General features: G+C 43.8%; 1 protein-coding gene across 1 annotated transcript in view; it reads right to left on the reverse strand.

Moving 5' to 3' along the window:
• The window catches only part of ADAMTSL3 (ADAMTS like 3), a 788,444-nt gene that overhangs the window by 135,320 nt on the left and 637,239 nt on the right, over window positions 1-15,885 (reverse strand). The window contains exons 13-15 of the mRNA XM_063925941.1: window positions 15,619-15,823; window positions 13,605-13,752; window positions 13,411-13,495 (exon numbers count right to left, since the gene is read on the reverse strand). Coding sequence (XP_063782011.1) covers window positions 13,411-13,495; window positions 13,605-13,752; window positions 15,619-15,823 — 438 coding nt within the window. The remainder of the gene's footprint in view (window positions 1-13,410; window positions 13,496-13,604; window positions 13,753-15,618; window positions 15,824-15,885) is intronic.

Below are 15,885 nucleotides of genomic sequence, written 5' to 3' on the forward strand. Positions count from 1 at the left end.
CTATGACCTTTTGTTATAATGCGGAGACGAATTCCTGTGTGTCCAATGAACAATGAGATTGTAGGGACCATTGAATTGTATTGTGTGTGGTGCATAAATAGACAAGCCGAACTGATCCAGCTCCCATTCTACTCTACTCTCTTCAACAGTTCTCACCACTGATAATCGGGAGCTGGATATCCAGAGGCGCATGCGATTGTTTCCTTTGTGCGTAAGTTTTCTCCGCAATCATATTGCCTTTATTGTTATTGTGAGCCATATCTCTCTCTCTCTCTCCTCTCCTCTTTCTCTCTCGTTTCTCTTAAGTGTTATTGTACTGTTATTGTATTTTAAGTGTAGTTATCTGGTTAGGTAGTCTATGTTATATTGGTAGTGTATGACTTGTATTGTATTATTCTTTTGCAAATAGAACGTTCACATAAGGTGTTAGAACCTCAGCAGGGTGTCTGTGTCTCTCTAGCTGGTACAAAGGGTTTCTGAATTCTAAATCGCTCTAACAGCATTTACATTAACAAGGTTAAACAGCGTTATATCGCTGCAGTATTTCAGTAGTAAAGTTTTACAATACAAACTCAATCATAGTGTGTTGCATACAAGGGTTACAGTGTAAGCATAATCTGTGTTTAAAGTTTATATAGGTTACTGTCTGTGTGTATGCTCACTGTGGGTATTCCGTACACCCAGCACAGCGTGTGTACTTTATTTGCGTACCACGTGCGAGGTCTTCATACGCAAATAGCGTACGGAGTGCGTAGCATGTGCACATGGTTTAGCAGCCATTACGGCTACACGGTATTAATATATAGCTAATGTTAAAAGGTAGATATTTGACTCTATCAAGTGGGGGCAAGTCCGGTCCATCTCATATCCGCAGTCAGGCGAAAAAGGCGCAGACTTTTATCGATCAGCAAAGGGAGGAAAAGGTAGTATCTTGGAGTGCTGATCAGATGAGAGTCTGCGTCTGATTCTTTTGGTCTGTAGGGATGCTGGTGGAATCCGAAGAAGGTAGGAACATTAAGCTATTGTCTTTGTAAATCTGGTTTTTATTTCTATTTGGTGCCAACTGCACACGCAGATTGGATGGTTTGTCTGTTTAAAATAGGTTTAAAATTATTTTTAATCGCTCTGCATAGCGTGATAACTAAAAGGGGCTGGCATGATGATTTTTCTTTGTGACAAAAGGTCTGTCCCCCATTTTGTGTAAACCTCATGGATGGGGGAGGAGCAGCGGCCATTTTGGGAAGGTCAATTTTTTTTTGAACGGCTGATTTTCAGTTGACTCAGGAAATAATCAGCCATCCACTGTCAAAAAAAGAAATCATCATTTAATGAGTTTTTTTTTTTTATGCATTTGTTTAGTCCATATCATAGTCAATCATAAGTAGTTCAGATAGAGTTTAATAACAGTTAATAATAAATTAAATATTTGATTTAAGAAATACACAAGTAGTTTTTTTTTTTTTGGTAACTGTCTCTCTTCAAGAACCTGTTTTAACGCTGCTACTTGTAGGATGGCCATTGAAATGCAAATGACCTGTGGGACTGGTTTGTTGTTTTTTTTTCTCTCTCCCAGCAGTGAAAGAAATTGCACATTCATATGCAAATTAGAAGCACTGAATAGGGTCTCATATATGTAATATCTATATGCGTGTGCTTACATCAATATATGTTATTAGATTAATTTAGAATTGCATGTTCATTTGTGTAATCTTCACATCTCACTTTCCTGGTTGCCATTTCATAATTGATAACGTGCTGAGAAAGATTTGTTGCTATTGGTACTTAAAGAGTAAAAATGATACATTAAGGGGTAATTTGTAAAACACACACACAGCTTTGCCTAAAGATACAAGGAGAGATCTGTGTGGTGCTCGGTAGATGATCGAGGATCACCTACATTGATAAACGTGTTAATTGTGTTACGGTGGATATCTGCCTTGCGTACACGTGTCTCTAACAAAAAGCTGAGACTCGCGTACACAACCCAAAGGCCGATGCACGCAGCGTATATTACGCAACGGAGCATCCGGGTACGCCCACGTAACAAATCACACGATAAGGGTTATTTTAAACAGGCGAAAAGGTGGCAACGCGATAAATAGCGCAAATCGATTTTAGTGTCCGAAATTTAAATTAATAGATCCTTCTCTAAATTTACGACTCATCTGGTCTAAAGGAAAGAAATTTCTGCGCAGAAATAGAAATAGAAACAAAAGTAAAGTGTACATGTGGTGAGTGAGTGTTTGCATATATAAGTTTCTACAATTTTTTGGGATTGAACCACAGAAATCATCGAGTTCTCGTGAATTACATACGTGTAAGTGACATGCACGGTGGCTAGGGAGGCATCCCTTGTTAAATATACAAAGAGCATTAGAGTGTAGTAGACCAGGAGGTCAGAGTGTAGCAGACCAGGAGGTCATACTGTAGCAGACCAGGAGGTCCAGAATACAGACCAGGAGGTCTAGGTACAGCAGACAAATAAGTCCGCTATAGAGACAAGTAGCACAACACCAGGAAGGGTTGGTGCGGAACCCATATAGGCCATAAAGCTCAGGCTGAAGGAATTCGCAGCTGCTAAATTTCGATTCCACTGGTCGCTTCGCACATAAGATTAGTTGCTTATGTGCTGAACGATTGTACCGCACGTAATTGTGTGCATTAGTTAGTAATTTGACCCAGTACCATTTGCGTACGGAAGGGGTCATAAACGCTATTTGTACATTCTAACGTGATTTGTGTAATTTTTTATTTTTTAAGGGAAGTTCGCTGGTCACTCAGGAATTATCCAACAACCAACAGTTACTGGAAAGGGTTAATGCTCTGCGGATCACACTCGCATGTTCCAGTAAACAAAGGTTCATAGGGGCCCTAGGTCGAGTACGCCAGCGCTAAAGCAGTGTGTGGGCGTATTGGTCGGCGTGGGCGAGTGAGTGGGGTACTCGGTAAACTACCACCGTCAACCTATCTTGAACATCTTGGTTTTTGTAAGGGTTCGCTGAAGACCCTGATATAAAGGTCAGAGGTAGTGCAAGCAACACCTGCAAGCTATGGGGGCCAGTTGTTTAGGTAGGGGGCGATCAACCTCGGTTCGGGTTGATTTAGTAAACCGACCAATCGGGTCGGCAAGGTATGTAATGTGTGAAAAATACGGTTCACACACAGAGGTTTTATGTGATGAATGGGAAAGAATGACTGTACATGACGGGGAGAAGTTCCCAAGAGTAGGCAGCTTTAGCCCAGATGTGTTACTAAATCTAAGGAGAAGGATAGGTCTTATTAAATCAGCAAAGAGACGGATCAAACATTATGATTGTTTAAAATTGTGGCAACAGGAAAGTGAAATGCAAAGAGAGTTAACTGACATATCTGACTCTCATCTTGGGAGGAGAGACATGGCAATGGAGAGGATTATGGTTGCGGAGAAAGGCACAATGTTGTACAATAAAAATGCACTTAGCAACTGTATTATAGATGATAAGAATAATTGTAATAAACATAACAATGATAATTGTAATACTGTTAAATGTACAACTATTAACCTATGCAAGTTGCACCCCATGTTAAACTTCCCTCAGGACTACAAGCAAGAGAGTGAGCCCAGCACGATGTCGGCACCTTTACCAGCAGCCATCACACAAGACATCCAGGTGGACGCGACCAAATCGGTAAAGGCAATAATCAAACCCCCTAACGGAGGGTCAGGTGAGGTCGTGTCCACAGGTACGTACAATGTTTTATATCACGCACAAACAAATGTACCCCATATTGTAAGACCAAAATAAGGTGATGTAATTGAGTTTAGTCCTGTCAGGGTGATCACAGTCCCCAATGGGAAGACTGACGATCAGGGAACCATTCCCGTCAAGGACAGTGCAATGCGCTGTCCCTGGTCCCGGACCGAATTGAGATCAATTATGTCTGAATTCCCTGATCCTAGGGAAGATCTAGTTACATGTCAAAGATTTATTAAAGAACTAGGAAACTCCACAGAACCCACCAACAAAGAGTGGCGGACAGTGCTGAGGGCATGTTTGCCCTCCAGTGTTGACCCTGCGAAATTTATTGCTGATTGTAAATTAGACACGGAGGTACCTTGTACGGAGGAACACAATCAGGAATGTATTAAGCAGATCAACCGACAGTTAGAAATATATTTCCCAGCCATTGTCGAGTGGAACAAAATCTTCTCCATAAGACAAAACGAAGGGGAAAGTACTTCTAATTATTTCCACCGGGCATTGCAGGACATGACTAGGTATACGGGTATAGAAAACATCGAAACAAGTGCACCGCACAGAGAAGTAGCAGTATCTGTGCTAATGGATGGTTTAAAGGAAGTGTTGAGAGCAAGGATACAGATCACAAATCCATACTGGAGAGATAAATCAATAACTGCATTAAGGGACTCTGCTGTTGGGCATGAGCAAAACAGCATCAAGCACGGGGAAACAAAGAAGCCTCAGATCCCTGTGGGTAAGTCAAAGGTGAAAAGCTGTTACAACTGCTTAAGGGAAGGTCATGTTGCACGAGATTGTAGGTCTAAAAACACACACAAGGTATATACACCCCATAGACAACAACATGACCATAATAGTCAAAGAACCAGAGAAACACAGAAAGAGCGGTTGATGGCGATGGGCATCCAAGCATTAGAGGAGACATCAAATCAACCAAAACCCCAGGCCATTGGCACATGGAGGAACTCAAGGATTTGTTATCGTTGTAAAAGAGAAGGGCATTATGCCAGCAACTGCAACAGCCCACATAAAGTCAGACCCCCTAGACATGAAAATGAGCAAAAGTTAGGACACACCAAATTGTAACCAGGGATCAGATAGGAAGAATTTTGTCCCACACTCATGATATGTAGTCAGGAAAGGTGATCATTAGGACTGATGGTAAGCCTGAGGTAACGGTTAATAAATTGGGAGGTCATTCCCTGAAGACACAGGAATGACCGGGTGAAACGTTGTAAATGTATCTGTGAAATGTTTCTTTTTCTCTCCCCATCTCTGACGATTATTGGTAGGACTCAAACATTGCATATCTGCTTGGTCTTTGCAGAAGTCTACCAAACCCCAGCATGACCTATCCGCATCAATGTATCCTGGCCAGATACAGAGGGTGGAGTATGGAGGTGCTGGTGGGAGGGACTGCGCAAGGAAACCATGGGACATGTAGATATGACAGCCTGATGATCTGACAATATTTTAAAAATGTTTGAAAAATGTTTTTTTTCCTGTTGTTTATTGTTGATTTATGTGATATATACATATATGAACGGTTCTCTCTCTCTCTTGTTGTTTTTTTTCTCCTCTCCCTCTTCTTTCTCATGTTTTCATGTTTTAAAGATGGTATGTCACACATCAGTTAGACAAATGGTAATGCAAGATTTTTGCTCCTTACAGAAAGATCGCTGGTTTGGAAGGAATATTGCATCACCGGAATGTTCGGTTGGAAGACTGAGAGACAGCACCTTTGAGATGACAGCAGAACAAGAAGAACAACAAGACTAGAGAACTAATTATCGTAACACGTTTCTCTCCCCCTCAAACTGTTTTCCTGTACCCCCATTACAAATTTCTCCTTTTCTCCTCCTGTAAGATGGACTTGCCCCAAGAGACTGTGATACGGATTTTCCTGTTGACCATGATGTTGACCAGAGCAGTCTGTTCCAGCGAGAGTACCAGTGAGGTCGAGAAAGGATCCAGAAAGGTTCTGATGACTGAGACGGAGGTGTAAATTTCCAATAGCAACACAACCACCAAGCAAAGGCGAGTACCGGAAACGATCTAGCAGCCATGTTATTTGTAAACATTGTGAAGGATTGTTAGCTGAAAAGAGAACTGTATCTGTAGACTCTGTGACAATGTAGTTGAGGATGGGTGCATCAAGAAATGTCAGTCCAGTTTTAATATCCACATGGACCGGCATCCATTGAGTGACTATCACTCCTTAGTGGGTAATGTGTTAAATCAGACAGATTGTTGGGTATGCTCTCAAGTACCTCAAGGCCATAGCAAATCAGGATTAGTACCATTCCCTTTAACGGTAGGGGAGGTACTTGAGCTAAAGGGTGGGAGACCGGTGGACAGGAGGTTTAATATCTCCAGTCCTCCTAGTTTGAAGCTCCACCAATATCATGTGGATAGGTCCCTAATATGTTTTAACATTTCCAATCCCCGAAAGCCGGGAAATTGGGAAGTGTCATGGAGTAACCTAACCATGACCTTTTCATATAGAGCAGATAGAATGCCTACAGATACAGAACTTATACGCCACATAGCTGGTAGTGGAAAATATTTCCGATATAGGTATACCCTAGGAAGTAGGACCATGTGAGTTGGAGAGGTATCACCAGGATACTGTGCACATATCATACAAACAGATACGTGTACTAGACAGATGGGAGAATTAGGGTTAGGAAATTTCATATGGAAAATGTGTAATATGGTTATGTCCTACTCCGTCCCATATGTTCTCCCCGATGATGCATATTTCATATGCGGGAGGAAGGCGTATAAGTGGCTTGCCCCAAACTCAGAAGGGTTATGTTATATTGGAAAAGTACTGCCTGAGGTAATGACTGTATCACATACTAAAATGAAAGATATTCACCGCAGGGCCCAAGCTCCTTATACTCACACTCATTACGAGCACATCGTTAAACGGCACCTGATAGAGAGAACAGAGCATCCGGCCTCTGACCTGATCAGTGAATCCACCGGGATTCAATTCCTAATCGCGTTAGATATCACTCGCACCGCCAGAGGAGTGATAAATTATAAATATATATCAGCGCTTGCAAATCTATTAGACAAATATCACAGAAATGTATGATGACACTTTTAGATATACCGGAAGAGAGCTCCAAGCTTATAAAACTGAACTGGTTCAGCATAGGATGGTTCTTAATTATCTCACGGCAGTGACAGGTGGATATTGTGTCACACTGGCAATGCAGTACGGTGTGAAATGCTGCACTTATATTACGAATAGCACCGAGGACCCGGTCGAGGTCATAGACCAAAAGATGGACGACATTCTCCAATTAAAGTGGGAATTCCGCAGGAGACACAATCTCACCCTTGCTGCTGTGGGTAATGAGCTGACCAGTTGGGTGTCATGGTTGAACCCGCGAAATTGGTTCTCTGGTTTAGGAGAATGGGCTCAAGGAGTCATAATGGATGTAGGGAAGTTTCTTCTATGTATCTTGGGTGTTGTCATATCGATTGGCTTGATATTTAGATGCGGTCAGGCTTTAACGAAGTGCAAACGGAGTACCAGGGTAATGAGTCTAAGGAGTGAGGAAATTGTAATTCCAATGGATTTGATTTATGACCCAACGATAGAGACAATGATGTGATGATTCTACGGTCCGTTTCTTTCACCTGTTTCTCGTTTTTCTCCAAGGTAAAAAGACTCGCATGGAAGAGGAATTTGATGACCCGGTATACAGACAACAGATGGACTAAAGAAGAAGTTTGACGACCTTGTACACAAACAACAGATGGACTATGCCATAGACCCCCAGTTTCCCTAGAAATTTTAAATTTACGCTAGCCCAACTTTTTTTGTAAGTCTATGGACATTGACAAGGCTTTTTGCATACCGTTAATAGCAAAAGCCCAAAGGAGACTTCAAACAAGACTTCAGACAAGACTTCAGACAAGACTTAAACCAACAAATGCATATTAACCTCACATAGAATATCAATGCATTTACCATAAGTGTTCTTTATCTTCATCTCTACAACCTTCAGGTAATGACACACATAGTCGATAGGGAATACAGACACAGATATCAGCACTCACATATTCCCCTATTCATGTATCATCAACTAAAATGTGCTCCCCCATTTTGTTGCAACCAAAAGCCGAAAAGAGCTCGGTAAAGTTTGACAGCCCATCCACAGACCCTTAATACGGGATAAGAAGGAATTCAAATGTATACTTCGCAATACCTCGAAGCTTGATTTAAGACACGTACGGCACGATGATACATGACCCCCCAAACATGGATTCATACACACATGCTTCTGCTATCTCACTAGGTCATACCCTTTTCTCACCTTCTCCTCTCCTCCCCTACCCAACCATAGAAATATTTACACATTTCATATATTTTTCTCTTTTTGAAATGTTTTAGGAAGTGGCAGTTATTGGTGACTGCCAAAGGGTGGACTGTCAAAGTCAGAAAAATATCATGATGCACACTACCATATTTGCACCTCATGCGTGTCCCCGCTGCGCGTGCCCACGCTCTCCCGTGCGTACGCATACCCGCTGGTGCGTGCACCCGCAGGCGCACTGTATGCGCATTTACGGTAGATTTTGTGTGCGTCTAGCGGGCGACTCGATCGTTACATATCTTAACCATATAATGTATTTTGTAGATTATGGTCCCTTTGATAGAATCTGAAAGTTTAGTTAATGTAGCATGTTCATGAACAAAGAGATCCCTCTTTGTTTGATACGAAGGGTCAGACAAGGGTTATACAGTGGTGTTTAGTATCCATCGGAAGAGTATTTAATTAGCAATATTCCGGTGTTGGTTTGAAGCGGATTACTCGCTCGTGCGAATAGTTATGGACATAAGAAGTTTATGGACATTCACTATTATTTGCACTTTATTATCCATGCGGCGGGAAACCTAGTTTCCCACCCACCTGAGCAGTTGGAAATAGTCACAGCCCACCTGTATGAATCAACCTATGACCTTTTGTTATAATGCGGAGACGAATTCCTGTGTCCAATGAACAATGAGATTGTAGGGACCATTGAATTGTATTGTGTGTGGTGCATAAATAGACAAGCCGAACTGATCCAGCTCCCATTCTACTCTACTCTCTTCAACGGTTCTCACCACTGATAATCGGGAGCTGGATATCCAGAGGCGCATGCGATTGTTTCCTTTGTGCGTAAGTTTTCTCCGCAATCATATTGCCTTTATTGTTATTGTGAGCCATATCTCTCTCTCTCTCTCCTCTCCTCTTTCTCTCTCGTTTCTCTTAAGTGTTATTGTACTGTTATTGTATTTTAAGTGTAGTTATCTGGTTAGGTAGTCTATGTTATATTGGTAGTGTATGACTTGTATTGTATTATTCTTTTGCAAATAGAACGTTCACATAAGGTGTTAGAACCTCAGCAGGGTGTCTGTGTCTCTCTAGCTGGTACAAAGGGTTTCTGAATTCTAAATCGCTCTAACAGCATTTACATTAACAAGGTTAAGCAGTGTTATATCGCTGCAGTATTTCAGTAGTAAAGTTTTACAATACAAACTCAATCATAGTGTGTTGCATACAAGGGTTACAGTGTAAGCATAATCTGTGTTTAAAGTTTATAAAGGTTACTGTCTGTGTGTATGCTCACTGTGGGTATTCCGTACACCCAGCACAGCGTGTGTACTTTATTTGCGTACCACGTGCGAGGTCTTCATACGCAAATAGCGTACGGAGTGCGTAGCATGTGCACATGGTTTAGCAGCCATTACGGCTACACGGTATTAATATATAGCTAATGTTAAAAGGTAGATATTTGACTCTATCATGAGGAAGTCTGCTTCCCAGTTGACTACTCCCGGAATGGAGACAGCTGACAACGCCACAGCGTTTCTTTCTGCCCAGAGGATAATTCTTGATACCTCTGACATTGCTGCTCTGCTTTACGTTCCGCCCTGTCGGTTTATGTACGTCACTGCTGTCACATTGTCCGACTGGACCTGAATTGACCGATCTTGAAGAAGATGTGAGGCCTGCAAAAGGGCGTTGTATATGGCCCTGAGTTCCAGAATGTTGATTGGAAGGACGACTTCCTGACTTGACCATCTTCCCTGAAACTGCACCCCCCGAGTGACTGCTCCCCAACCTTTGAGGCTTGCGTCTGTGGTTAAAAGAATCCAGTTCTGAATTCCAAACCTCCAACCCTCGATAAGGTGAGAAGTCTGTAGCCACCACAGAAGGGAGATCCTGGCCTTTGGAGACAGACGGATCCTCTGGTGCATGTGAAGATGCGATCCAAACCATTTGTCCAACAGATCGAGCTGGAAAGGTCTTGTATGAAAACATCCGTATCGAAGTGCCTCGTAAGAGGCCACCATTTTCCCCAGAAGGCGAATGCACAGATGCACCGACAACCGGGTTGGCTTCAGTACATCCCGAACCATCGACTGGATTACCAATGCCTTTTCCAATGGAACGAACACCTTTTGTGACTCCGTGTCCAGTATCATTCCCAGGAATGGGAGCCTCCATGTTGGCACAAGGTGAGATTTCGGAAGGTTCAGAATCCACCCGTGATCCTGGAGAGGTTTGGTTAAGAGAGCAATGCTGTGCAGCAACCATTCCCTGGACGGCGCTTTTATCAGGAGATCGTCCAGGTACGGAATTATGTTCACTCCCTGCCTGCAGAGTAGAAACATCATCTCTGCCATCACCTTGGTGAACACCCTAGGTGCCGTGGAGAGACCAAATGGCAGGGCCTGGAACTGGTAGTGACAGTACTGCAGTGCAAACCTGAGATAAGCCTGATGAGGCGGCCAGATCGGAATATGAAGGTACGCATCTTTGATATCCGGAGACACTAGGAATTCCCCCTCCACCAGACCTGAGATCACCACTCTCAGAGACTCCATCTTGAATTTGAACACTCGTAAGTACGGGTTCAAAGACTTGAGGTTCAGAATTGGTCTTACCGAACCGTCCGGCTTCGGTACTATGAACAAGTTGGAATAGCACCCCTTGCTTAGTAGATGAGGTGGAACTGGAACAATGACCCGAGTCTGTACAAGTTTTTGGATGGCATGCTATAAAGTTATACTTGCCTACTGTGAAACTGGCAAGCCTAATTTGAAGAATCTGTAAGGTGGGAGCTTTTGGAACTCCAGTCTGTAGCTCTGGAAAATAAGATCTATGACCCAGGGATCCTGGCATGAATTTGACCAGATCTGACTGAAGAATTGTAGTCGGGCTCCCACCTGACAGCCTTCCAGGCATTGCGGTTTACTTCTTGTGCCACTGGAGGACGTAGAAGCACCTCTGGATTTGCCCTTGAACTTGGCCATCCGAAAGGACTGCAACTTAGAAGCTGAATAAGTCTTCTTGGTAGGTGGGGCTGCAGAAGGAAGATACGTAGACTTACCCGCAGTAGCTGTGGAGAGCCATTTGTCTAATTCATCTCCAAACAAAGCCTCTCCTGTGAATGGTAGACCTTCCACGCCTTTCCTGGAGTCCGCATCAGCAGTCCACTGATGTAGCCACAAGCCCCTGTGTGCCGATACTGCCATAGCAGTGGTGCGTGCGTTAAGCAAGCCTATTTCTTTTATGGCTTCCACCATAAAGTTCGCAGAGTCCTGTATATGCTGCAGGAGTAAGACAACATCCCCCCTAGATAAGGAATCTAACTCCTCAATTAGGTTACCTGACCATTTAGCAATGGCTTTTGTGATCCACGCACATGCAATAGTGGGTCTTTGGGCCACCCCAGCAGCTGTGTGCAATGATTTGAGTGTAGTCTCAATTTTACGATCAGCCGTGTCTTTCAGGGAGGCTGCACCAGGAACAGGCAATACAATTTTACGTGACAGCCTAGAGACTGATGCGTCCACTATCGGTGGATTTTCCCATTTTTTCCTATCCTACAGAGGAAAAGGAAAAGATGAGAGTAACCTTTTAGGGATCTGAAACTTATCAGGATTAACCCATGGTTCTTCAAACAGGGTATTAAATTCCTTTGACACAGGAAAAGTAACTGAGGATTTCTTTTTTACATTAAAATAAGATTCCTCAAACTCCCCTGACACCTTATCAGAACATCTCTGATAGCCTCTATAAGAGCCTCCATTCCCTTTGACAGAGCTCTATCCCCCCCCCCCCCCCTCCTCCATGTCTGACCTGTCAGCGTCAGACTGCAGGATATGGGCCAGAGATCGCTTTTGCGGACAAATGGGAGGTGATGGAGACGCTGGTTTGGGGATTGAGTCTCTGTTCATAAACTCATCCACAGTCTGTTTTAAGTATTGCTTCTCTTTCTCATTGCGGGACAATTTTGTAGAAACAGTTGAGATCATTCCCTTAAGAGAATTAACCCATTCCGGTTCAGCTCCACTAGTCTGTGAACCCTGAGTACCCAGTAGTGAACCCCCAGGTGAAGAGAAACACTCTGCGGTACAAGATCCACACTCTTTGCCTGACATAATGTAAATGTGACAGCACACACACACACACACACACACACACACACGCACGCACACACACACACACACACACACACACACACACACGAAAGGTTAAGCAAAATTAACCCACAAAGAGCCCTTCAGGGAGACACAGAGTTGTTTGGAGCCATCCCCCACCGCGCCCTTATCGCTAATGCCAAGCTTAGCCGGCTCGCAGACTAAGTACCCTGATAGGGGACATAGTACACTAATAGATCTCTCCCTCTGCTATGACCCCCTGGTACCGCTGAGGTAATTTGTAGGCACACTGGAGGAGCTGCGCATCCCTGTCCTGTCAGCGTCTGTGTCCACTGCAGAGGGAAAATGGCGCTGGTGAGCTGCTGGATCCTCTCATAGTGAAGCCCCACACCTTCAATGGCGCGCAGTCTTTCCACTTTTCTTATACTGGCTGAGAAATCTGGTGCTTAAAATGGAGAGAACCATTTTAAGGCTGTTGTGTCAGTTTGTGTACTGTGTACAGTGTACGCGGACGCAGTTGTGTACTGTGTCCGGAGACGCATTCCGCCCAGTGTAAAAGCCGTGCATCTTCCTCATGCCGCCATAATGGCCGGTGCCCCGCTAGCTGGGACGCTGGCTCAGTACTCACCACTGTTCATTCTTCTGTCTCTGTTAGGGGTGGCGGCGTGCTGCGGGAATGTACGCTCGCCGTGGTGGGGCTTGCGAATAGTTCCCTCAGGAGCTTAGTGTCCTGTCAGCGGGGAACAGGACCATTAACCCTTCAAGAGGTTGGGCCGTTCCCTCCCCCTAAGTCCCACGAAGCAGGCAGGCTGGTGCCAACCAGACCTGTCTGAAAATAACAAACATATAAAATAAATGCAGAAAACTCTTCAGGAGCTTCCAACCAGCGTGACCGGCTCCTCCGGCTCTGAGTCTGGTAGGAGGGGCATAGAGGGAGGTGCCAGCCCACACTATCAAATTCTTAAAATGCCCATGGCTCCTAGAGGACCCTTCTATACCCCATAGTACTAAATTGACCCCAGTATCCTCTAGGACGTAAGAGAAATAAAAGACGCAGGCTGCTGCCTGTATTTCACTGAGGCACATGTAGAAGTATTAAAACATTTCTACACTGTAGTTAACACATTCTATATTGTTATTTTATGAAGCAGCAAATGATCTACAGAATGCTCTAATCCCACTGAGATTACTGGGATAAGCAGAATTTGTACTTACGTTGGCTGATCTGATGCTGTTCTAGGCTCCTCTAGTTCCTGCGCTTGTTTCAGCCACGGATGTTTTGCTTCCACAGGGAACTTTTCTAGCAGACAAATAAATATAACTCAGTGCTTGACAAAACATATCATTTAGAAAATGTCTCAAATAAAACTGCAAATCAGTGTATTATCAGTGGAAGCAGAATATATTACCTCTGGGTTTAAAACATGGTACAGGCACAATGCATTCCTCCTTTATATGTGGCTTTAGCTGAGGGTTGCAGCCTCCGGTGTGCTGTCCCCGATGGTCATTGCATAACACTACTCTATAGCGTAAGCCTCGTCCACACGTCACTGTACACTGAATAAATACAGAATTACATAGCACGGCATGTTAGAGAAAGCTGAAGCCAATTAAGTGCAAAGTGAAACTTGTCTTTTACTCTAGAAATGCAATGTCCTATTTATATTTATAAGGGGGTGATGGCAGCGAGGTACAATCCGATGATTCTTCCTGCTTCTCAAGGCCACTCATCATAGATTTTTCCTCACACCAAATATGCGATTTTGCGTTACCGTAACTAGCAGTGAAATGTGCAGCCATGCAAACCTACTAATTAAATACCGGTGATATGTGTATTCAACTAGGATCAAAGCAATTCTCGTATTCATTCTGCCCTTCCTGATTGGACAGTGCCATAAGAGGCGGGGGAATGGAGGCAAGCAGGTAGATTTAGGGGAATATTCAATTAGGTCCGGGTTTTTTTTTGCCAAGGCGGAAAGGTGAACTTTTCGCTATTTTTAGGGCAACGGGCATTTGCCCTATTCCAGGGGTAGCCAACCCTGGTCCTCAAGAGCTACCAACAGTGCACGTTTTCCAGGTCTCCTCTTTTAAAATATGACAGTTAGTAATAACTGCACATGTGCACCTGTCAGGTGAGCTGGAAAACGTGAACTGTTGGTAGCTCTTGAGGACCAGGGCTGGCTACCACTGCTTTCAATAACAGGGCCGTTTTTTTGCCTAGCCGAAAAATGCAGCAGGAACGAAAAACATGTGGATTGGTGAATCCACATGTTTTCTCACTTGCGCCTTGACATCAGGTAAGGGCGGAACTTATTTTCCTACGTCAATGTTTACTCCAATCTCTGTTTGTGTGTAGGGCATTTTGTTTTATTTATGCTGCATTGAACCCTCGCAGGCTCGCTTTGCTTAGCACGCTTCGGGCAAGGGCGTAGCTACCATAGGTGCAGGCAGTGCAGCTGCTATGGGGTCCAGAGCTGAGAGGGGCCAACCCTCCTGTCAAAGATATATGTGTTATATACTTTTTCGCCATTGAGTGGCATGTAGGAGTCCTTTATAACTTTTTCCTTGGGGCCTGCAATCTAGCTAGGTATGCCCCTGGACCTGCTCATTTTAATGTTATATAATATGAATAGGGGTACTGTAATGAGGCACAATATGACTGGGGAGTACTATATGCCATAATGTGAATTGGAGGTACTGTGCGGCATAATGTGTACTGGCAGCTCTGAAATGTGACACAGGGTGAACATAAGCACTACTGCGATTCAGAAAAGAAACTAGGGCACTACTATGGGACATAACATTAAATAAGGCTCTACTATGGTTCAGAAAATGAACTAGGGCACTATTATAGGGCATAAAATAAACAACTGTTGCTGAGAAGTGTCTCTCTAGAAGCATTGAGATGGGGGCCCTTCAAAATGTTGCTATGGAGCCCACAAAATTCTGGCTACGCCCCTGGCTTTGGGCCAAGTGTCTCGCTCTGCTCGCCTCAGGTTACTATTCCAAATAGTTGGTGAGGCTGACCCAGTGCATTATGGGAAAGATCCCCTCCATGTAGGGAGTCTAGACGCCACCATTTAATTATGTGCAATCCTATCGCACCCGTAAGAAAGTGTGGCTGTATGCTGCACTTCCAGTACCACCAGATTTGCAGATTTATGTTGGTCTGCAAACAAAAATGTGCCAGTTCGGTGCAAATGCAAGCCATGAGTTGCAGTGTTGGCAACGGTGTGGAAATGATGTTGCAAGGACAACTCATGCCCTTCTTGAATAGACCCCAAAGACTGAGCAGTTGATAGTGGAAGGAGCAGCGTTCCCTAATAACACAGAGCAGTCTTATCATACTGGCATGGTATATTGGTAGCGTTATTAACATTGGAATTTTCAAATGTCACCTAAAATATGATGTTTACATGTTACCTGTGACCATTCCATAGCCATCCACTTGGGGCAGTCAAAGAGGTTACAGGTCTGCATGACAGCTGGTTTGGGAGCATACATGCACTTCCATTCCTCCACCTGCAATATCTCTCCATGCATTGTTTCTTCTACACACACAATGCTACGTCTCTGAATACCCCCGCCACAGGAAACCGAGCATGCTGTCCATGGATTATGCTCCCACCTGGAACACAGAAGTCATGAGAAATACATGTAGAATTTCTTAGGGATACAGGTAGATACGTT

This window comes from Pseudophryne corroboree, chromosome 6 (genome assembly GCF_028390025.1).
Source record: "Pseudophryne corroboree isolate aPseCor3 chromosome 6, aPseCor3.hap2, whole genome shotgun sequence".
In the NCBI taxonomy this organism is placed as follows: Eukaryota; Metazoa; Chordata; class Amphibia; order Anura; family Myobatrachidae; genus Pseudophryne; species Pseudophryne corroboree.